Source organism: Onychostruthus taczanowskii, unplaced genomic scaffold, assembly GCF_017590055.1.
Source record: "Onychostruthus taczanowskii isolate IOZ18803 unplaced genomic scaffold, ASM1759005v1 scaffold78, whole genome shotgun sequence".
Taxonomy (NCBI): domain Eukaryota; kingdom Metazoa; phylum Chordata; class Aves; order Passeriformes; family Passeridae; genus Onychostruthus; species Onychostruthus taczanowskii.
Genome location: NW_024505671.1, coordinates 1,738,352 through 1,762,067, shown reverse-complemented (window position 1 = coordinate 1,762,067; position 23,716 = coordinate 1,738,352). Strand labels below are relative to the sequence as shown.

General features: G+C 35.7%; 1 protein-coding gene across 8 annotated transcripts in view; it reads right to left on the bottom strand.

Annotated features, from left to right (window-relative positions):
* The window catches only part of STXBP5 (syntaxin binding protein 5), a 100,952-nt gene that overhangs the window by 51,123 nt on the left and 26,113 nt on the right, over positions 1 to 23,716 (bottom strand). For all 8 annotated transcript variants that reach the window (XM_041423484.1, XM_041423488.1, XM_041423490.1 and 5 more), the window contains 5 exons: positions 21,473 to 21,554; positions 20,583 to 20,683; positions 8,715 to 8,849; positions 7,548 to 7,611; positions 5,120 to 5,203 (listed from right to left, as the gene is read on the bottom strand). In XM_041423484.1, coding sequence (XP_041279418.1) covers positions 5,120 to 5,203; positions 7,548 to 7,611; positions 8,715 to 8,849; positions 20,583 to 20,683; positions 21,473 to 21,554 — 466 coding nt within the window. The remainder of the gene's footprint in view (positions 1 to 5,119; positions 5,204 to 7,547; positions 7,612 to 8,714; positions 8,850 to 20,582; positions 20,684 to 21,472; positions 21,555 to 23,716) is intronic.

The window sequence follows — 23,716 nt, the reverse complement described above, 5'->3', positions numbered from 1 at the left end:
ATTATTGCTTATTTAAATACTTAAAAACATTTTATGAAATTTATTTTCTTCCGCAATAGCTTGTAAATATCCCTAGAAATAACTATTAGTTCTTGGTACTTTTAAGAGGTACAAAAATGAATAATTTAAATGAATCCTTGCAATTTAAGAGTCAAGTTCATCAATAAAGACTAAAGCCTTTATGGTATTTTTCCACCAGGGGAATTCAGCTGTTTCAATTCACTAAATACTGATACAAATAATCCCATTCTTTTAAATTTATACAGGCTTATTTCAGCCACATACATATGACTTTGGAACATTTTGAGACCACTCTTCTCATCTGTCATGGTTAAACCCCAGGCAGCAACCAGGCACCACAATGCTGCTCACTCACCAGTGGAATGCGCAGTATAATCAGAAAAAATGGTACAATTCATAGGCTGAAGTAAGAACAGTATAATAATTTCAATAAAAAGAAGTACTCAGCACAACTAAAACATCAGTGTGTTATTGAAGTTATTCATAGTTAATCTAAACACACAGCTCTTTGGCAGGTACTAGAAAGAAAATTAAACCTATTCCAGCCAAAACCAGAACAGTGCATGGAGGATTTCAATGATATAAACACAGAAATTATTAATTTAAGCAGTTTACCATGTTTTCAAGAGGGATTTTTTAATCCAGTTTTCTAACACCAAATTTAGACTACTGCAAATATGGAAAGCACTAGAGACATTGATAAGTCCTTTCATAATTCCTTGGATTTCTCCATGGATTTACCATATCTTATCCAGATTTCACAGCCTTATTATGACAGTCCTTTAATTTCCATGGATATGGGCAGCATTTTTGCTTAAACATGAATGGATGATGATAGTCACTCCTTTTCTACCAGCTCACCGAAATATACAAACAAGGTTTTTTAAAACTTGGAAGTATCTATGCTAACTCTCTTGTCAACAACCTAAGGAAGGGAAAAATGCTGTGAAAGGAAAAAAACAAACAAAAAAATGTAGCTAATGAGACTTAAATGACAATACAACATGAAGATTGTTTTGGTGAAATTAAATACATTGACACAGTTTGGTTTCTGGCAAGTCGCATACCGGGGTTGTTTCTCTTTCCCCTGTCCTCTTAATTCCACAAGCTACTTTGACATATTTTTAATGCTCTAAAATAATCTCTTACACTCAACCACGTACCAGAACATTGAGTCTAAAAATAGTCATCTATAATGCATTATAGTTAATGCTGTCAAAGCTTACTCGACATCAGAACAAACAAAATATTACTCTAAGAAGGGACTTGATTATAAAACAAGCTTTAGTTTTCAGAAGTTACAGTTGAGGGATTTGGGGTTTTTTTTGGGCAAAAGCAATACTTGAGAAATTTGTTTTATTTCTTTAATGAACATACAGGTTGGAAAATGACTGCAATATAGACTGTATTTCACATAACAAATACACAGCTTAATTTCCTTAAATCCCCAATGTCTGCATATAAAAAGCTTAAGAATGGTGCAAAAGGACTTTAGTCTTACTGTTTCATTGAGCCTGCCAAGACAAAAGGGATGTTTTGCATAAAAGGTTTCAAAGAAATTTCTAAACAAAAGTTCATTCACAGCTACAGTTCCACTATGTACAAATAATTTGCTCCAAATTTTCTGAAAAAGAATGTTCTGAAAAACAATTTTACACTTGTGCATTATTCTAAGTAATTCTAAATATTCAAAGTATTACTGTTATAATAAAATATATACACTACTTTAAGTTCAGGATTTAATTAATAATATAGAAAGATCAAGTACAAATTACAGCTAAATTCTCTGAATTTTTGTGTAAGTAGAATGTTCTGGAGAGAAGAACATGCCAGCAATCAGCACTAACCTAATCATGACCTAGAGCTGCGTCCCCCAGCCATGGTTAACGCTACCCACCTGCTCCTGTCCTTGGGGTGAGTGTCCTAGTGTCCCTGTGCTGCAGCTATTGGGCCAGGGTGCTGGGAAGGAACACGTGTTCAGACAGGAAGAAAGTGTGCACAGTGTTACACTAACCTGGCTTTCAGGCAACAAATGAGACTGCCCTACCAAAACTTGGGAATTTCCTTCAAGAAAACCTCCTAAAGGTCAGGCCAATTTGAAATGAAACCAAGCAGGAAGCTACAAACCCATGTAATTGGATTCAATATCTTCCCTCAGGAAATAAAAGGTATCTTTGCACAGACCTCTGGACACACAGAGATTTTGACCCTCATTATGATCTTCCTATACTAAGGAAGAAAGGATGACATTTGGGTCCCTGTACACATCTGAAGTTTTGAGTTAAGAAAGTTGCATCAAATGATGGTGAAAGACTGCATAGACCTTCAAGTTAAATGCTTTAAGAATAACATCAACTACAAAGTGATGAGAGAGGAGGAAACCAATCCAATGGCAAAGTTTCTAGCAAACTTTCTTTATGGTATCAATGTCCTGACCACCCTGCTCATGATGTCTGAGGAAGCCTAGCAACCCACTAAGATGGCAAGTGTGACAAAACTGGACTAAGTTGCTCTGTTCTTTACTGGTTGTCAACTCAACACTCAGAAGAGCTCTCATCAAGAACAAGCAGAGAACCAAGCACAAAAATCCTGAGGCTTAAAATCCTGCTCCTGCTACGAGGCAGAATGTCACATGCATTACCCTCAGTGAGAGAAGAGGTGAAGCATGTTGTGACACTAGATGCTCCCTGTCCCTAGAGGGTAGGTTGGCACACATGTTCATGATGGAACACAGCCCTTTCAGTCAGTGCGCGAAAGAAGTTCTCTAAAATCGCAATGAAACCAGGAAATCAACAAGAAACTAGCCAGAAAGATTCTCTGCACAGAAATGTCCAAATTTGCACTGCTTGTTAGCAAGAAACAAAATGGAAAAGAACTTTATTTGCTCTGTGTCACAGTAACCAGAGACAGAGGAGATCTCTTGAGACAAGGCACTGCTCCACTCTGAGCATCTGTGTGCACACCCTGATGAGCAAGGAAACCACTACATTATCAGACTGTCACTTTTTTCTCTTCCCTTCCCAACCATTGCCAAGTCATGATAAACACATTTCTTTACCAAGGGTCTGACCTGAGATATTTCATTACTTCTGCAATCAAAAAAACTCAAACTGAACATGTAGATGTATTCACTTCTAAATCCTAAAGAAATTCAAAGATACAACACCTACCTATTCACTGATCTCTCCAGACTCTCAAGTCAGAATTGTTCCAAAAAGTTCTGAGACAGATATTAAGTTAATTTTTAAATAAATGAACCACAAAATAAAATTTAAAAAAATCCAGAATAAGCAGCATGGTGTCTACCTTAGGTAAGTTTCTAGAAACTGCAACAAAATTTTAATAAAGAACACGGTTAATTGACGTATGGATGAATATAATATACCAGACAGGAGTAGTCAACATGGTTTTTGTGAGAGGTAATTATAGTCAAACAAACCTCCAAGAATGGTAACAGGCATGAGGTTCATAGAAACACCACTTAAGCTGTCTACAACATTTTTGAAGTCCTTGAACAACGTATCTCAAAGGAAGCTAAAACTAAACAGATTAGATAGCTTTGAACAAATAAATAACTGGTTAAGGAAGTAAAGCAATATGGAATAAAAACAGCTGGCATTAATTGATTACTTTATGGATGAAGCTAAATGGTAGAGACCCTCAGGGATCTCATCTGCTCAGTTTATTCATAAGCAACTTGGAAAATTAGAACAACAATATTAAGATGGTAAAGTCTGCTGACAGTACCAAACCACACTCAAAGCAGAAATCAGGATTTCAGTGAAAAACTGCAGAAAGACTTTAATTTTTACTGTCCAGCCATGTCAATGAAAAATAATGCCTAAATGTCAGGACTTTGACCTGACAGCTAACACCTGAAGAACAAGTCTCTGGTTTTATAGTTGGTTGTTTCAAGAAAGCATCTGCTTTATGCTTACAGCATCAAAAGGCTAATACAATATCAAGATCAAGAGAAAAAGAAAGCCAGGCCAAAGACCATTATTCCACATGATAAATCCAATCTGCCCACATCTTCATATATACTATGCTGCTGTGTTTCTGTTTTACAAAACAAAGACAAGATAGAATGGTTAAAAAAGTTAGAGAAGAACACAAGTAAGAGGTCTAGGAAGAAAAAGATAATAAAGACATGAGTAAATTTATATTTAAAAAAAGATAAAGGGAATTAATTAGGTTCATGCAATGAAAACAGAAGGGAGAAGAATTGGTCTTAGCATAACACACTCTGGGGCTTATATGGACATTTTTGATCATCTAAGGCTTAGACTACTTCAGAGCCTCCTCCTCCAAGCAAACTCTTGATTGGTAGAATACACACAAGTACTGAGCCAGAACTGCCACCAAAAAACTCAACAACCCCACCCCCCTCCCTCCACAAACACCCTAAAGCTGGTACTGAACAATGACAAGGCCATTTTACAGACAGCAAAATGTAATCAAGACCAATTTTATATTATTTTAAATGAAATACATCAACTTGTATATTATTCTGACTCATTTTTCATAATCTCAGTTGTTCAGTCTGTTCTCTTAAGAATCAAGTTTTCAAGAAATGAATGGCACCTAATGCCATTGTTTTTTTAAACCTCCCCCAGTCTCATTTCAAAGAGCATGGATCATGATCTTATTCTACAGAGAAAAGATGGTTAGAGAAATGTTCTAGTGAGACTATTTATTTAGTGGCTTCTTCCCCTGCCCTTTTATCTCGCTGTTCCCAGAATATGTGAGAGATTCCAAATTACAGAAATTGCTAAACCATCTTGTTTCAATTTAAACCCTTAACACAAGTGAAAGTTACACCATTAACAGAAATAAGATCTAAAAGCTTAGTGAAGAAATCCAATTCATGCCACCATTCATTACTTTACAAATTTAAACTCAGTGAAGTTATTTGGTCTGAAGTTTATTATCCAAGCCCTACTGCTCTTTTAGAGAAAATTTCTAGTACTTGCAATTTCAAAGAGACCTACTTATTGATCCACTGGTGACATAAGCAGAAGATTAAAAAATAATAAAAGTCACTATTTGAGTAGTGAATTATAGCCTCAGAGTAAGTAATGCAGATGAAAAATATTACCTCATCATGTGTATATCTGTAATCTGCCTTCTTTGACTTCAGGTCCCATAATACCACCGTCCCAGATTCAAAGCCAATCAGAAGCTGCATTAAGAAGATACATTAATTCTTTATAAGGAAAATCAAAATGATATTATTTGCAATGTCTTGAGTTTCTTGTCCTAAAGGATACACAGCTCAATAGTACATATAGTAACAGCAAGTAGTTATATAAACAAAAATTAAAGAGGCAAAGGCCTCAGCATTAGAAAGGTTTTTACTTTGTACTTATTGTCCTCAAATTCTAGAAAATATAATGGGCATTCATGCAACATTAGAAAAAAAAATGAAAGTATCCTTCTGAAGTTTCCTTGGAAATCACTTTGAGTTGTAGAAAGATCTATACTGACCCTTGCTATGTGTATTCCACCCTGAGTGAAAATAAGGGGTGTTGAAAAGGACAACTTTATTGTGCGTTTTCCTCATTGCGATTTGTTCTGATTAAATTTGCTGGAAGAATACAATATTTCCCCTGAAGTTCTCAGTAAGAATTCATTGTCTATAAAGAAACTATGTACTATGAGGCTTCTCCAGAAGTTAATCACAATTGAAATAACTGTCTGAAGGAACCCCAAAAACATTATTTGTTCATAGGAGGAAAGCTAGATAAACTAAACTACATAATTTCCCAATCTTTTTACAGGAACCAAGTTTAAACCTTTCCTGCAGGGAGTGAAGACTCAAATCATTCATAATAGTTGGTCTAACTCATTGTTGAACATCTAAGTGTTTTGGTCTCCTATTTTAAGAGCTACTTCCCTTAACAGAAAAAAAGAAACAAACCATGTCCAACATAAGGCAGTAGTAACAATCTAGTGCCACACCTAGAGGTTTTGCTTGGATGCTTTTGGTCTTTTCAGCATGTTAAGATTTTCAAGGTGCACAGTTGTCTCAGTACAAAAATAACAGTTCTCCTACAGGCTTACAAATAAAATATTTCAGCTCTTTCAGTGCTATACAGCATTAAATATTATCAATATTAGACATGTTTGATCTAGTAAAAGTGAATATTCAATTTTTCCCATTAACATTATGTATATTAAAAATAGTCTTGCCTATCATATGCCATATATTATAATTTTTCTATTTTAACTTAAAACATTTAAAAACCACTGTGATTAGAAAGCTAAAAGCATGAACAAATTTTAAAAGTGTATACTTGGGGGATTTTTGCAACTACATGGGGTTTTTTTAGTAATGTTTTGCTTACGAGAAATTAGAAAAGTATAAGGTCAAGATTTCAAAACACTGATTTACAACCTGATGAATAAAACCAGTAATTTTTAAACTTTAACTGACAATATTAAAGTGGGGTGGAATACATAAAAAATAAATGGATCATTTGTATTTCCTGAAATTAGAACAGCTTCATTGCATTCATATGTTAGAGTCCGTAAGACTGGAATGTGATTCAAACCTAATTTTACAGAGAAACCCATTAGTTATGCACTTATTGCAGAGAGCATCATATCAATGAAAAAACCTCCACTAATTAAATTCTCTGCTGGACTGAAACCTCAGGTGTTAAGGATACAAGCTGATAACTAGCTAAAGCTTTCAAACCACTGCTAAGACAATGGGATCATTCCCCCTCAAATTTAATCTACTACTGACTGAAAAACACAAAGTAGAAAAAAAATATTTCTCCAGCATATGTAGAACACTAGTAAGCAAAATGGTATGCCACAGGACAAGGACTCCTGTCTTGCTTCAAGAACATGCACTGTAAAACTTCTAAGATGAACGGATGATTATGTTAACACTATCTCATAACAATGAAAATACAAGTCTAATACATAGATCTTTCTCACATGTTTTGGTTTGCTTTTCTGTAGGCCAGTTTCATCAGCAAACAGCACCCAGTGATTATAATAAATGGCCTAGTAGGGAAGTATGAGTTGGATGTCAAATTCCACAAAACCCTGTTTCAGATTAGTTAATCTAAAGACAAAGTAGATGGTATTCTATATAAATATGCTACATAAATAAGCATTTTAAAGTTGTGAAATAACACACAAGAGCATGATAAAGTGGAATTAATTTCCATCACACTTTAAGCAATCTAGTTATGATTGATTTTTTTTTGTAACATGTTAATTTTTATCACCAGAAGTAAAAGTCTTTGCTTTTATTTCCAAAAGTTTTGCAGCTAATCCTCTTTATCTCTGTTTTCAAATTACATGATTCATTCCAGTAATGTATCCTACACTCATGTCTGCACTTGGCTTTATGTTACTTTCAAAGAAGTAACTTTATGTTACTTACAACAAAGAGCTAAAACCTTTGTTGTCTTCATATACTTAATCCTTCTTAAATAGCAGTGGTATCTATACTTTAAAAGAGTCTTGCTTTGAAAATAATGTATTGAAAAGCCTTTAAAATATCTTACCTTTCCTTCATCCATTGGATTGTCACTAATGTGGACAACAGGTCCTGGGTGAGATTTGGATGACCTAAAAAAGAAATATGTCCATAAAAAAAATTAATGCCCCTGCCCTAAATGGTATCTCAAAATGATTTGAAGCAATTTCTTCTAAAACAGATTCTGTAGATACAGACTCTATGTAAGCAAGTTATGACATTTCAAAATGGAGTTACTTTTACTTTTATCTTCAAGCACACAAATGCTGTGTCTGTTTCTATCTTAAGGAAAGACTAACTCATTGCCTATTAGCATTAACTTTAAACATTTTATCTTAACATCTGTTGTTACAGAATTGACACTGTAGGATAAAATGTTTACTTTTACACTGACATACAGGTTTTGCCATTATTCATAAACTGCACAAGATGGTCATTGTTACAATAACACAGAATTAACATTTTACATGGACTTCTTGCTATTTAAGAAGATGGACTAATACAGAGCTGTGTTTGTTTCAACACCCTTTGGCAAGTGATGGACTTCATGTATTTTGGAAAGAAGATACACTGGGGAAAAAAACACCAGCACAAGAAAGAGCAGCACACAACTGCATCTTTCCCCCACAAACCACTGTATTTGTACACACAACTTTAACATTGAAAAAAAGGAGATGCAGTGACAATAGCTATAAAGTGTGCTGTGGTCTTAGAATAGACCTATTTAAATTTGCATTTCAGAAAGTCACTTCCAATTCAGAATATATCAGCCCTCTTAAAAAAATGCATTATCTTTACACTTTGGTCTTTAATCCCCAACTGTAGAAGTGACATGTCTGTCCAAGTACCAGCTACACCATATTTTAATGTATATTATTTTTTTCTTCTGTTTTATCCCCACACATAGATTTTTTTTACATCTACTTTTATATTGTCTATTTTGTCTATTTCCATGTCTATCCCAGGAACTATGATAAAATACTGCTAAATGGCAGAAATATATATTAACATTAGCACTTGACATTCTTAAAAATATAAGTATCTACATGACCATGTACTTTGACAGCGTATGTAGTGCAGCAAGATGAACATGGAGGCCTGTCTAGAGAACAATGATATTCCTGCAACTGATGTTAACAACATCTGGGACGTTGCTGTTCCTTCCCCTCCACAGACAAAAATTGGTTAAACTCACAGTTCAATGGCTTTATTCCACATGATGACATAGCCTGAGAGAGTAAATGATTCCACATTGACAATGTGAATGTTTCCTCTTTCAGTGCCCACATATAGCCATTTGCTTTGGAAAGGCAGGTGACAAAATGTTATCCTGAAAGAGAAAGCCACCAAAAAGGAATTAAAGAAATGTCTTTTGATATCCTACATTACAAGGTCTGTGCTATCAAAAGGTAGAAATAAGGCAACAGGCAAACAGAATTATAAAAGACAAGTTTGAGGTAAAGTAGAAAAGTGAGTACATGACCAAAGTAAGACATGAACAGACAAAGTAGAACCTCAGGCTGAGTAAAAAAAAACCAGAAAGCAAGATATTCTAAAACTCATAAATCATTAAAAAAAAAAAATTACAGTCACCTTTAAAGATTATTGAATGCATTTGATTGCTGTCATGTCAAACTTAAAATACAATACTCCTATAGTCTCTAAATCTTCCTTTGGAATGTATCTGCTTTCAAGTTTTAAATAACAAAGGATTTTATAAGTTTTCATATGCAGATAAGGCTGATTTCAAGTAAGGAGAGACAAAAGATATAACTCAAGACAAGTAAGTTCACATGTAATACAAATTAATGCCTAAAGAGCAAACCCTAGAATAATCCTAAACAATTATAAAAGTAATTTTAAAAGTAGTTTAAATTTCAGGCTGTAGCTTTACTTCAATCATGTTTTAATTTTCTGCCTTTTAGTGTTTCCTTCTGCTAGAAAGGTGTACCTGCACAAGAGTTAACAGCTAACAACTGTATGTACCAGCAGAGGACTCCTCTTTGACTGTGGCTCCAGCCCAAATACTAGCATTTGAAAACCTGATTATTTCTTCACACTTGGGTCCTGATTACTGTTGACTATTTCTTCAAGATAAGGAAATCATGTCTGTACAAACTAATGGAATGCTAACTCGAAATTGGAGTATAGAAACTTTCTAGAAACTCGAAATCATTTTAATCTGACAGGGTCTGACATTGAAAGAAATTGCCAAATTACTTAGCTATCAAACTTGGGCTTTCAGAAATGCTTTAGTGATAAGGTAAAACAATTATTCAAGAAGAATTTGTTCTGTCAGCTCTAATCCTTAGCTTCACAATTTTTTATGTTCTTGTTTTCTCCCAATTGGGTTGCTTATTGCCAAATCCATGCATCACTTCACAAGCCTGTTAAGTATTTATGCAAAGAACAGCTTTAGATCCTTTGCATTAGATGCTGCATTCGCACACCAACTTGAGCTGAAAGGAAAAGCTAACAGCAGCAAAGAGAAAAATTGCTGTGGCTGAAGAGATGCTAATTTGCACAGGTTTCAAAAGTTAAAACTTCTGTAGTGATACTACCTACATTCAGGTCCAGATACCCCTGGATTCAGACCCAGATACCCCTGGATCTTGGGGTTTTTTTTCACTTATTTCTCCCTAATTAGGAAATGGACTTTGCTCAAGCAAATACTAATCTATCTGCTTTCCAACTCAATTTCCTGTCCTTGAATATTTCTGCCAAAATAATAGACTGCATTAACATTTTCATTGATGTTTGACAGAAAAAAAAATACTACATATGTGATTTAAAATGCCCTTCCAGCTCAACTTGCAGAGATTGTAGCACATTTAACAAAGCACACTAATCTGCAACCACCACAGGTTGAAAACTTGTATTTCCCCAAATCCTTTAAAAAAAAAGGATTTTGATGGGAGTTAAATTACATACATTGGTACACATTCTTCCTAGGCAGGCAGTTACTGTATGCAAAGATAAACATAAACCTTCAGCACTCTGCAACAGCACAAGTGGCTTTTTGTGCCAGCACTCCACATTGCCAGAAGCAGCTGGCAACCACATCAGCTGGATCCAAAACCATGGCCCAGCAGCCAGAACAAATAATCAGTAGCAGGGTTGTAGGCTTGTCTTGATTAGCAAGTTAATATTGTTAATTACAATTGCCCAACACTTTCGTTATGAAAACCAATCTATTTCACATCATTTAAAGTGGGCAAAAATAAAAGTTTGGCCTCCAGTCTTGACTATTATAGCCCAAGGTAACATTTAAAGAAGCTCCTCAATATTTTTGATACTCTTCTTGAATATGCAGATATATTCAATTTACTGTCTGCTTTGTGCAACTGAGATTAATTTTGTCAAGAGTTAGCAAACAATGAAGTGATTCCATGGTAATAGTAAACAAAGAGAGCAAATAGCTTCACAAAATATTTACAAACTCACAAAGGCAGGAGGTTGAAAAGACTTTAAAACTGAAAGAAAAGGCACATAACAGAGTTCTTAATTTTATTCTTCGAAGTATTTTACCATTCTTCTACAGACTTGTGTGATTTTCCTATAAACTAGAAAATACTCCTAGATCTTTTATTTCACAGAAAAACTAGTTAAATCCAAAAGGAATGGCATGCTGATCTTGCTAAAAGAACCAACATTCCTCCCTGAATGTAGTTACTCCATTTGCAAATTAACAAAAATACTATTTTATTTTCTTAATAGAAAAACTGTATGTCTTCCAACTTTCAGAAACTCCACTATATTTTGACTTGATGACTCATTTCAGATAACTGCATTTATTTTAAAAAATTAAAGAATAAATTTCCATCAATGTTCATGCACTGAGCTTCCCTCCTCACTAATTAAGGCTTCACCTTAAGCTATGTATACTTTAAACCACTTCAGAGATGTTACAGCCCTCTTAAAAACTAAAAATCAGTGAAGCTAGGACCATCTGAATGGCCCGAGCAGCCTTGTTAGCTCTGCTGAGAATTGGACTGATGATTGAAGGGATTCAAACTCCTTTTGGAGGATGGAAACAAAAGGTTAGACTCTTCTTGGTAGTGATGCAATACCTGCTTATTTGACACTTGGCCATGGACAGCATTTTTTGGTTCTGAAAAATTCAGATTTTTCTTTCAGAAAAGAATTTTCTTTCTATCTTTTTGCTGCAAGATTAGAATATATTTCATCCACAATGTATTTTAAGATCAGCAGAATTGGACATACAATCCTCTAGCCATTTCTACAACTCGAGCAGTCTTCTCCCTCTCTCCCTACCATTTGTGAATGGATATATACATAAAAGTGGAAAATGTAATCAATCGTTGAGAACATATCAAAAAGGCTACAGATGAAAAAATGTTGTACTTGTCTTTCTTGCACACAAACCCCAACAGCCTGAAAATAATGTAGCAGTCAAAAGCAGACTGCCATACTTTTCTTCTGTAGCAAGCCATTCTGCCCAAATATACTAAAATAGAAGCATCTATGGTTTAAAATCGTCCAGTTTTGTAGATCTAAAGCGACAGCCTGGGATTGTTGGAGCCAGCAGTCACAGAAAGCAGGCTTTTGCAGGCAGCTCTTTTGTGGCACAGCAGATTCCTCATGTTGTCTCCAAGGCAATTTCAGCTCCCTCAGTAAGTGTACTACATTTTGTGAAACAGACCAAAGTTTTAGCACAAACCAGTACAGGGCACAGCATGTCATTTCAAATATTTCACTTTCCCATATCTTCACAAAGAGAAAGATCCCTTTATAGGAAAAAAAAATGCTTTAAGGAGATTTATTTCTTCAACGTGAAATCTACAGTAAGATTTTAGTATAAACTAACATCACCACTAAAATGAGGCACTGTTATACAACCCCAAAGCAGTCAGGGTAGTTTTAAATTCTCCTGTAGCTGTAATTTACTGTAAGCACAAAATCTTCATCCTCACCACACACATATTTGCAAAGCTGCTCCCTCCCCATCCCTCAAAAAAAAAAAAAAAAAGGGTACAAACCCAAGATTTTTCTTTCTTTCAAGATGAAAGTTGAACCAATAGTTCAAGAAAACAAAATTATATACAGAAAAGCAAGTGACACACCCACAAGGAAAAACAACGACAAAATATTTACTCTTCTTACGCTAATTAAAATTAATTTAGGATATTGCTTATCCTTAGAAATGTCTTAGAAATGACAGGAGATTCTTCAATAAGTTTTTTGTTAGCCTGCTGAAAGGATTCCCTTTTTTAGCTGCAGACCATGTATCTTTTTAGCTGCAGACCATGTATCTTTTCTGATAATCTGTCAAAGATATTAAAAAAAAATATTAATTGCTGCTGTTTCACAACATATATCAAAACAATTAATTCAGCAAGTGATAATACTCCCTACAGGAATTTAATTACAGAAATACTAAAGAACACAACTTATTAAATTAATACATTGTTCAAAGAATTAGTTTTTTAAGAGGAAATACTAAGGAAAAATGACAGGCTGTTAACTTGACTGTATTATTATGACAGCAAAAATCCTTCTAAATTAATCTTTACCTTTTCCCAGTCTCCTGCATTATGAAGCATTATACATTCCTCAGAATTTTTCACTGCTTTAACAAAGCACAGTGACAAATACTTTGAAGTATGACAAACACTGATAACAGGTTTTATTGTTAAGTCACTAAATTATTTCTAGTGCCTCAGGCTATCATTATAGGTGTGCACTAACTGTAAGCACACAGTTGCTCAGATCATTACTGTACAGGCAAAATAAAAGCAAAAGATTAAGCTATCAAAGCTGTATATTGCACACTTTTATCCTCAACCTTTCATGTATGAGATAGCACCACGTAAAATTCGGAAGCTGAGAAGTTTAATTCTGATGTTAGTGAAGACTCCAAATCCATGGACTCTTGTCAAAGTCCTCTGTGGGCTTTAAAAGTCAAAAGCCTGTGTCAAAATGACATTCTGATGGAAGCAAGCAGTAGCTTTGATACCGCCTGACTGCTGCAAAATGGTATTTTTCTTCATCTGATAACTTCAGTAAGCTCAGAACATCTACCCATACATAAAAAGGCTCAAAGACCAGAAGGCATAAGCAGAGGAAGATGCATCCCAAAGAAGATGCTCTTCAATGCATCCCAAAATTTCCCACCAAAAGAACATGTGGGCAAATGCAACAGGAACTGAACTATTCTATTTATATCCCTCAGCCATACCATTTACTTCAATTCCATTTATGTCCCTCAACAGCACTCCAAATGTTGCTTCCCCAAATCCACTGACTTGAATTGCTGCCTCTTCAGGCAGCAGACAAGCACCTATGCTCAGTATCTGAGTTGTGGTGGACACCAGTGGTGTCAAGATGGAGTAAGCACGTGTCAAGTTGAGCAAGATACTCAACTGCCTTGGGATGACACAAAAAGTAACCAGACCATTAGCATGTCGACACATCAAGAGGAGTTCACAAATATATAGTGCAGGGTATTTCATCAGCGGTAAGAAAGTTTCACATTTTTTGACTGTTTTGTCTAATTTCTTTCACTACCAAAAAATTCTCTTGGTTTTCGAATCAGTTGCCTCAAAAGGCATGTAGGGAGTCACAAACTCAAACTGCAGAAAAAAAATGGCTATATCAGAGATGTAGCCTTATCACACGAGGCAGAAAAATTATTCCTATCACTGATGGAGCCTGTCATTTAGGCAGAACTTAAAGACTACAGGTCCAATTCTGCCCAAGAACGTGGCAGTTGGCCATTATATGCCTCATATCACTGTGAAAGTCAGTGTGAAAAGTATAGCTAACAGGGCAACTGAGGCAATTTAAAAACTGTTTCTCCAAATTTGAAATTTCCGAGTGACAGGACTTGGCATTTTGGTTCTGCCTCAGTGCTAAAGGCAGAAGGTGGCAGTTGATGCAACTGCATTCCATCAACTGCACTGACACATGGAACTCTGCATGCATGCATGGCCTCAAGGAAACACTTTTCAAAGCAACTTGATCCTTGTGAAAAAAATCCATTCACATATATAACAAATCCAGACAGCCAATATGTTAATTTTCTTCTGCTAGTTTCTTGAAACAAGATCAAATTCCTTCTAATTACATGCCCTAGTGAATCACCACCAAGTTAAAATTTTAAGCTCACTAAGTAAAAGGCTTTACATGACACCATCAAGGCAAGGAGACTCATAGATCATTGCGTCTCACTCTGAAGAAAGTCACTTTAAAAAGTGTGAAAAAAAGAAAACAAACTCCAACCCAAAAACTTAGCTATGTGTGAAAAATGAACCAAAACCCCACAAACAATGTCCATCACCACCTGCTCTCGCAGGCAAGACAACCTGTATGTCCTTCTGTTATCCACAAAGTGGCAGAATTGGTCAGTTTATAGATTCAAGGTGAAAGAAAACTCCCAAGTCTGCTAAGGCATAGGCTGAGTACAAAGTTACAGTATCGAACAAGGTAACCTATGTGCCAAGAGAAGTTTAAAATCTTATTATTAATAAGTAAATACAAGTGGGATTTTCCACTCTCCATAGACAGTGTTCCAAACACTATGCTGAAGCTGCTGTTTACAGCAGGATACAAAGCCAAAGATATTTTCAGCATAATTTTCTAACTCTGAATTATGCAGTTTCATGTTGAGGAAAACTATTTAAATCCCACAGCACAGAAGTTGACATATTAAAAATTAAACTGCTATCAAGGCATTCAGAGATCGATATGCAGAGCACTTGCACAAAACACTCAGTTCTATTTTTATGCCATTCTTGCTTTGTGACTTACCATAAAGTAAGCCAAAACCTTCTTCTGGCATTCGAACAGGGAATGTCAACTCAGGAAGGATATAAGTCTTGGAAAATGAAACAAATTTTTCATACTTGCATACAAAGCTGGTTCACTTCGGCAAAGGGGCTGGAAAATGGTCCTCAAATTTGTCATCTCATGCTACTTTTTCTTTTTTCCATCAAGTTAGTCTGTCACTCCACCCTCTCAAACAGGATCTGTCAAAGTCCTTGGCTAGTTAGTGATGCATGTTTGACTTTTCACACATCAGATCAGCATCAAGTTTAACAGTTTCTGCATGGCAGGCAACTAAAGCCAGATTAGTTACGTATGTATGTATGTATGTATCTCACAACATGCTTTCAATATTTACTCTAATAAGATGTTTTAACTACACTTATTCACTACATTTATATTTACTACCGAGTTAAAGTGAGTTTGACATGAATCTTGCATTACTTGTTAACACACAACAACCTTATGTTTAAGATACTTATACACAGATATGTAGATGGGAAAGGAAATAGACAGTGATCAACTGAAGTCATCTTAGAGATGTACAAAACCTGAGATATTAAGTTCACACACTAAATTATGCATGCTGAAAAGAGGTAGTATTTAGACACTTTTACATGACAAGTCACACAAACAACTGTTCCACATCATTTTGCATTTTTGTCCTGGCCCCTACACACTGCTTCCCACAGGCAAGGAACACTGGCCAAGCATGACGCTGATCTACTACCTCCTAACCCTTGTTTGGCAACTAGAACATAAAGCAGCTGCAGAACCTCCACAAATGCAGCAAACAAAAGGCTAAAAAACTTGAATTAGTTTGTTTTGCACTGAGCCTCTGACATCTGTCAGTAACTTCAGCTAACTGATTTGTTAGACATGTAAAACCTCACCAATTCCTGCTTCAGAAGACTTGCTTCAAATTAATAACCATCACTGTTCCAAAAGGCAGTCAGGATCTATGAATCCATTAATGGTCAGTCTGTTATTTACAGATTATTCACTAATCTAATGATCCAAGAGAAAGCAGCATCTTTCAGGACTCTTGGCCACTGCTTTAAAAGAAGTGTTTTGTTCAAATCTAAGATTGATGTAAGCCACCCAAAGACATTTTCCACTTATCAGAACAAAGCCTGTAATGGATCAGAATTACATTGAAAAGAATCAGCTCTTTCTCACCACTCCCTGTTCTTAAAATTCATGAGTAAAAATGCAAGAATTCATATCACATTCCTGGCATATACTAGAGACTGCATTCAGAAATAATTTACCGATTTAAAACACAACTTTTCAGGTAAGTTTGCAAAACATTTAAACACATAACAGAAGCATTTATAAACAAGCTAGCTCTGGGGTTTGTATCTTAAGATGCTTTAAACACCTGAAAGTGAGGCAACAAAATTCAATTACCAACAGGATAAACAAATATGAAATCTAGCAATTGTGTTGTTAGACATTGGGCAGTAGTTCTTCCACGTGACTAAAAGCAGAGCTGTTAAAAGGCCAGAAGACTACAGAATTAATTAATGAAGTCATAGACTTATCACTAGATTTTTTTAATTAGTGTTTTTTAAACACAGTTAAAGAATAGTTTTCAAGGCTAAGAAAATGCTTTCATCTCAGTAGCTAACTGGTACAGTTAGCTTTTTACGTTAAAGACAAGTTTTTAGATAAATCTAAACCTTACATATAAAATAGTTATTTAGAAACAAAAACTGAATAGAAATTTGCCTGTGACAGTTTAAAGTTCAACTCCTGTTAAATAGGACACAAATACTGCTTTTCTACAATTTCAACACACTTCCAAATAAACCAAGTCAGTTAAATAATTTCAAACCTTCACCTCAACAGAGTTCTAGAAGAAATACTGATGCCACTACAATCATTGCTTCAGCCATACAATGAGTTCCAAGTTACCTAATGTCCCTTCACAAACTGACAAAGCATCAGAGAAGACAGTTATAAGGCTGTGTTGTAGTGCACAAAATACTTCAAACAAGTCCCGTTTGAGAAGTTACTTATCCTTATGAACAGATCTTAATCCCACAACAAAAAGTACTTTAAAATTTTTATTAATTAGTTTTATAACAGCTTCATGACTTGAGAATGTAGAGGCTGAGAGGAGTTGACTTTAGTCGTGGTATGGGTTGTGGTGCTGCATGCCTCTGCCACCCAGGAAGCTGATTTCCCTGAGAAATGCTCATTAAGCCTCGGCCTCGATGAACTGCACTTGGACTAAACTCCCTTTGAGCTTATCAGGAACACTGTCTGTTTCCAGGAACTAACAAGGGTCTAATGAACATCTGCTTTTAACAAATAGCCTTGGAATTCTTTTTTTTAATAACAACAAAAGTGGAATAATATTTTTATTGTTGAACAGTCAAAGAAAGTTACCAACTCAAATTGGCCAGAATGGACAATTTCTACAACTAAAGCCCACTCTCTTGCTACCCTATAAACAGTGTCCAAAGTGAGACCTTTTTGAGCTCTTAATTGTAAGGGGCTAATGTGTATTAAAGCCCATTGTCTAACAACCCTATAAACAGCAGTCCACAGTGAGATCCCTTTGAGCTCTTGATTCCCAGAAGATAATGGGCTAATGTGTATGTCTCAAACACAGATAACTGGATGGCTGTGGAGCCAGCCAAGGACTGTTATTACTAACAGACAAGAATTGCTGGTAAATCCAAGGACTATTGGTATTAACACACCATGAGAAAGAGCAAGATTTGGCAGGAGAAGGAGGGTCAAGTGGAGATAGAGAGGCACTTTTCCTTTAGAAAGAACACAACACAGTACAATGCAGGAATGAGTGGCAGGAAGTGGACATGGACTAGAGGGTGGGATTAAAACCACCAAAGACCTCCAAAGCCCCCTGACACATTTCCAGAAAGGCCTGACAGAATGGACTGTGCATAACTAATTTACATCACGAACACTCTTCTCAATAAACTTAGTTGTTAATATAGAGCACAAAACTGACCAAAGAAAAGCCCATTTACTTCAGATTCATACAGGATATTCAAAGTATTAGGTATGATGAATTACAAAGAACTGAGTGTTATAAAGGCCTCTATCTATAATTATTCAACAGTGAACTTTTTGCAGTTCAAGTTCAAATCAAAATATTTATCTTGTAATGAAATTACACGCTATTTTATAAAGTTGTATTTTATAAACTAGTCAAAAGAAAACAGAATATTTAAAAACCTTGTCGTTTTTAAATAGTAGTTTTTAGCCAGAACACTTAAGATTCCCAGATCTGGGAATCCAGCGTGACCTAAGTGGCTATGACAAGGTACAGATCTGGGAATCTTAAGTGTTCTGGCTAACTGCATATGTTATTATAATAGATGTTTTAAAATTAAAATTGCTAGAAGAATAAGCCCCTGTCTCAAGCTATGCTCACACCATTCATGGTAGCTATGGAGCTCTCATTACCTGACTTGGCAAAACAGGATTAGTAACTAAGTCAACCACTAAAGCAACATCAGTGACCGAGACTTCTTTCTACCCCCACTCAACTCCCTGTGATGGATTTTGCTACTGACATCGTTACATTTACAGAAAAGAGGATCGTTTAAAACTTCCACTTTGCTTAACTAAAGATACCACACATCTAAAACTCTAACCCAGCCTACAACAGATTTACACACAATGAGAATCAGATACCTGTTTTACAGCATTAGTTAGAAGCCCATGTTTAAGTGGGGTTTCAGGATACAAATCCCACTTTTACACTGACATTTAAGCAGACACTACAGGTAAGAGAAAAGTCACTAAAAAAAGGAAGGGAGAAGTAGAAAATTCAGTTTGGACACACTACTATATCTCTTACACTTGGACAATCCTCATTAAATTAGTTATAAATTGCATTTCCCTCCACTTGACTTCTATGCTCCATAAAGGAACACTGCCACTCCTTTGGGGCAAATAATTTGCCTCAGTCAACAAAGCTTCCTGTTTGCTGTATAACAGTTCAGAAGCACAGAATTGTCTGGGCCTGAAGGGGTCATTAAAGAACACCTAGTCCAACTCACTTGCTGTGGGCAGGGACATCTTTCAGGAGATAGTTGGGCAAAGCCCCATCCATCCCCTTCTAGAACACTTCCAGGAATGAGGCACCCACTACTTTTCTGGGCAAGCACTTACAGTGTCTCACCACACTCACAGTGAAGAATTTCTTTCAATATCCCATCTCAATCTACCCTCTTTCACTTTAAAGTCATTACCCCTTGTCCTATTCCTACAGGCCCTGGTCAGATTTTATGCATAGTGATCATAGAAACAATTTCAAAAGGGACTTGTAATCACTTAATCCTCTACAAAAGAAACCCCAGTAATCTGCATTTGTGTTGTTCCTGACAAATTTGTTCATAACCTGCTCTTTAAAACTACAAGATTACCATTTCACCCACCAAAAAGTTTGTTTAGAACTTGGCATGACACTACATTAGAAGGTATTACATAAGTATTTAACTTTTTCTATTGCTATCTATTACTTAAAATTATTACCTCCTGTCCTATTCAAAAGAAATACAAGTGTCAGATTATTCTGTGTTCTTGCTAGCATCCTCTGAGCTCCCCAAGCAGTCCATGTCTAATGCATACTGTTGAGAAGCAAACACAGCATTCCAGCTGAGACTTTATATATACTGGAAAAGTAGGAATACCTCCTAAAAGGGAAGGAGTACTTACTTTTAAAACAAACGATATGCTTTTCAGAAATTTAGTCAACTGACTTTTAGAAATTTAATCTGAAATATCTCTCTAGCTTGCTTACAATTCTATTACTTGAGTATAAAAATTTTTACTCAAAATACAAGTGGTATTCAGCTACTCTGATACAAACAAGAGCTCTAACACTGCAGAATTTTGCTTTATCATCAAGGGAGAAAAAACTCCAGGTAAAAAATTCCAGGTAAAAAATTGAACCAGTTTTCCTGGTTGCCTTGTTGGTGCACACACTTTCTCTTGTTCCAAAATTCCTCTGAAGACATATATATTCAAATTATTCTGTCCCTCCACATTTTAAAGATATGACAATTGATGTTCAGCAATGCAGCACATAAAGTGACAGAAAAGGCATCTCAGTTTAGGTCACTAGTGTGTCTTATTCACAACTACTCTGGAGCCTAACAGATTGAACCTCAAACCCAGTGTAAGCCCAGTTTCAATTATGTACCAAGTTATGACTTGGACAGCATCAGTAAGATCGGATCTTACAGTAGCACGTAGTGTGATGCTAAGGGGCACTGCAACCATGACCAGTCCCTACCGTTCCCGGTTAAATTTGAGTGAATGAAGTATAGCCGGCCTCTTCTGGCGCAAGTTCCACAGGTGCAAGGTGTCATCAGCCAAGGCACTCACAAGAGCTCCCTAGGAGAACAAAAACATTTTAGTCAACTTGTTTTCACAGCCCTAGGAACAGTGTAGCATCACAGTGGAAACACATTACATATCTATTATCAGGATGAAAAAATTATATAAGCATGTGCATCAGCACCATAGCACAGCTAAGTTCTAAGTAGTAGGAATAAGTGATGTGATCACATGTTCAGCTCAGTCATATTTGGTTCAGTGCTATACTGAGAGGTGATGGGGAAGTAGCTTTTTCCAGTGTGTGCTCATCAGTTTCCTCACGCCCATCTCTGCAGAGAAATCAGGCAACGAACTGCTAATATCGGTGTGCTGTCAAAGCTAGCGAGATCCCTCTAAAAACCTGTCCCTAGCTCAAGAACAGCACTGCTGTCAGATCTCAGCTGCAACATTCATAGACACACACATCTGAAACTGAGGCAACATTATTCAGTTCAAGTCTAAGACAGTAACTCGATGAAAATAAAATTAACTACCTACTGAAACTGGTAGTACTATTGAAAAAAAGTACTTCACCATTTCCAGAGATAACTTGCAATGTTCAAGGACATGAAAAGTTATTCCTAGTTTTTGCTTATAGCAAAAAAGTACTCTAGTGACTAAGATATTTTCAGGAGTTAGTCAAGCATTTTCCAAAACTAAAAAACTTATTTTATTTATAATTGTTATTACAGTTTGCTATTTGTGCTACATCATTTTTATCAACTAATTTTAATGCTTGCCTAATGAAAAATTAATGAAAATGTGCTCCATATCTTCTCTGAATTACACATAAATCATTTTACTAACCTCATTAATCAGGAATTGAAGTTGGATTACTGCAGCTCCACTGTCATGTTGACAGTAGCATTCAACTCCTGGCCGACCAAAGCTGGAATTATTACCATTAAGGAATAATTGTTGCATATAACAAACAAACCACACAGCATAACCAGCATTTTCACTTTCACAAATACCACGTTCACACAGGCTAACATCCTGCTTCTAGCTAGTGCACTCAACATATCTAACCACACAGAGTTGAATAGTTACCAAAACAGTAATTTACAAATGCCACAAAGAGACACAAAGAAATCAAAAGGCCTACCTTGAAAGATAAAAAATTATGTATAACTGCTTAACTTACAGAGACATAAGGGATTCTTCATCACAAGGAAACTGAAGAACGATGAAGCAGTTATTTTAACAATGTTAAACATCAGGACTAGAATTAAAGAAGTTTTTCAAATTTCAAATTTTTCAAATGCCAAAGGATCCTTCTCTCCCTTTAAACATTACTTGAGGATGAAAAGACCTGAAAAATGCAGGGCACATTAAAAAAAAAATCTGCTGTGACAGAAATGAGAAGATCAGTAGTCAAAATATGGAGGAGTCAATGGGAAATTATGTATAATGTAAATTTTCAGGATATCTGTATCAAGACTTCCTGGATTCACACCAACAATGAGATAGCAAAAGCTTGCTCATTTTCACTCTCACACATAAATCAGTCCTATCCTTCCATAACGAATATTGCTGGAAGCTGCAGCAAAACAGATTCTTTCACTTCTCCATATTGAACTCATTTCTTAGTTGCAAACATTGTGCATTTTAAATGTGGTTATGCACCTGCTTCTGATACAAAATTAAGTTCTCCAATATCTAGGACATCGAGCAGAAATAAGAGAGGAATTAAGCAAACTGGTCAGTAATTCACCATCATTGTATGCCCAGTGTTTCTGGACTATAATTTGTCAGTGCTGAAGATTCTTGTTTTCAAGAAGCACCTTAGCTTTCAGAAGAAAAGAAATTATTCCAAAGCTTTATGCAAAACAGGGAATGATGCACAACTTTTGCTCTCAGTATATGCTAAAAATTAATAAAACAGTACAATTCTCACCCATTCTGCAGCTTCCCATTTACTGAGAAATTCCTGAACAAAACCTAAGTGGATAACATGTGCATTCTTAAAAAACATGTGCATTCATGCTACAGACAGTTGGAAGGCTGAAAAGACTATTAGCCTGCATGCAAATCAAAACACAAACACATCTCCTGCTCAGCCTCTAAGCTGGTAAAGTAAAAAAGTACAACAGCAGGGAGAAGTCTGCTTCACCACACTGTTATATTTCAGCTTTTCAACTTGAATCACATTCTTCTAGACTAATAAATCTGCATAACATCCAGCTAAGTGGTGAGAAACTCACTAGACAGATGTTGAATAATCCACCAAACTTAATACCAGCTTTCTTCCCCAAACAAAATTAGTAATTTAATTTTGTTCTGCCATGGAAGGACTTAAAGAATCAGTGAGCCTCACCTGTTTTTTTGCTTTTATTTTACCTTCTTATCAATAAGTTTTTTTACAAAGAAGTCATCTGTATTCCAGTCACAGTTTATAGCTTAAAAAACAAAAAGAGCAGAGGGGGTGCTGTCCCCATAAACAGTACCTTCCTACACAAACTCAGAATACTTTTAATGTAAAGTCACTGCTTTTACATTAACTATGGATTGACTACACAAATTGCCAGACTGAAAAAACCCACAAGAAATAACATAGGTTTCAGAGCTGACTGCCTTCGGCCTTGCTCATCCATCTGCATTCGCTTGAATTAATAATTATTTGCACAAGAAGACAAAAACGATTTTCAAATATGAAATTCAAATGCTTACAGGAATTAAATTTTAAAACTTGCTTATCTTCACTGACACAGGTAGTTTTCTAATAAAAGAGTTTCTCAGCCCTTCCCTGGAACAACATTTTCCAACATAATTAAATGCAAACCTTGCTTGTAAACCTGGAGTTTATTTGGAATTAAGACTCTACAGCTACCTTGCTTCAAAATAAGAGGAATATGACCCAGAAAAACATAAGTCCATAGACTGCTCAAGTACTTCTTTCAAATTCTATTCCTCGGATGCTTTCTGCAAGCACTTCAGATGCTAATATTTCTGGAAGTACTGTTACAACTAGTCAGTAAAAATTTCATTATTAAGAATATTTCAATGTTTCCTTAAACAAAAAATTCTTCCACATTTTCCAGGGATTGGTAA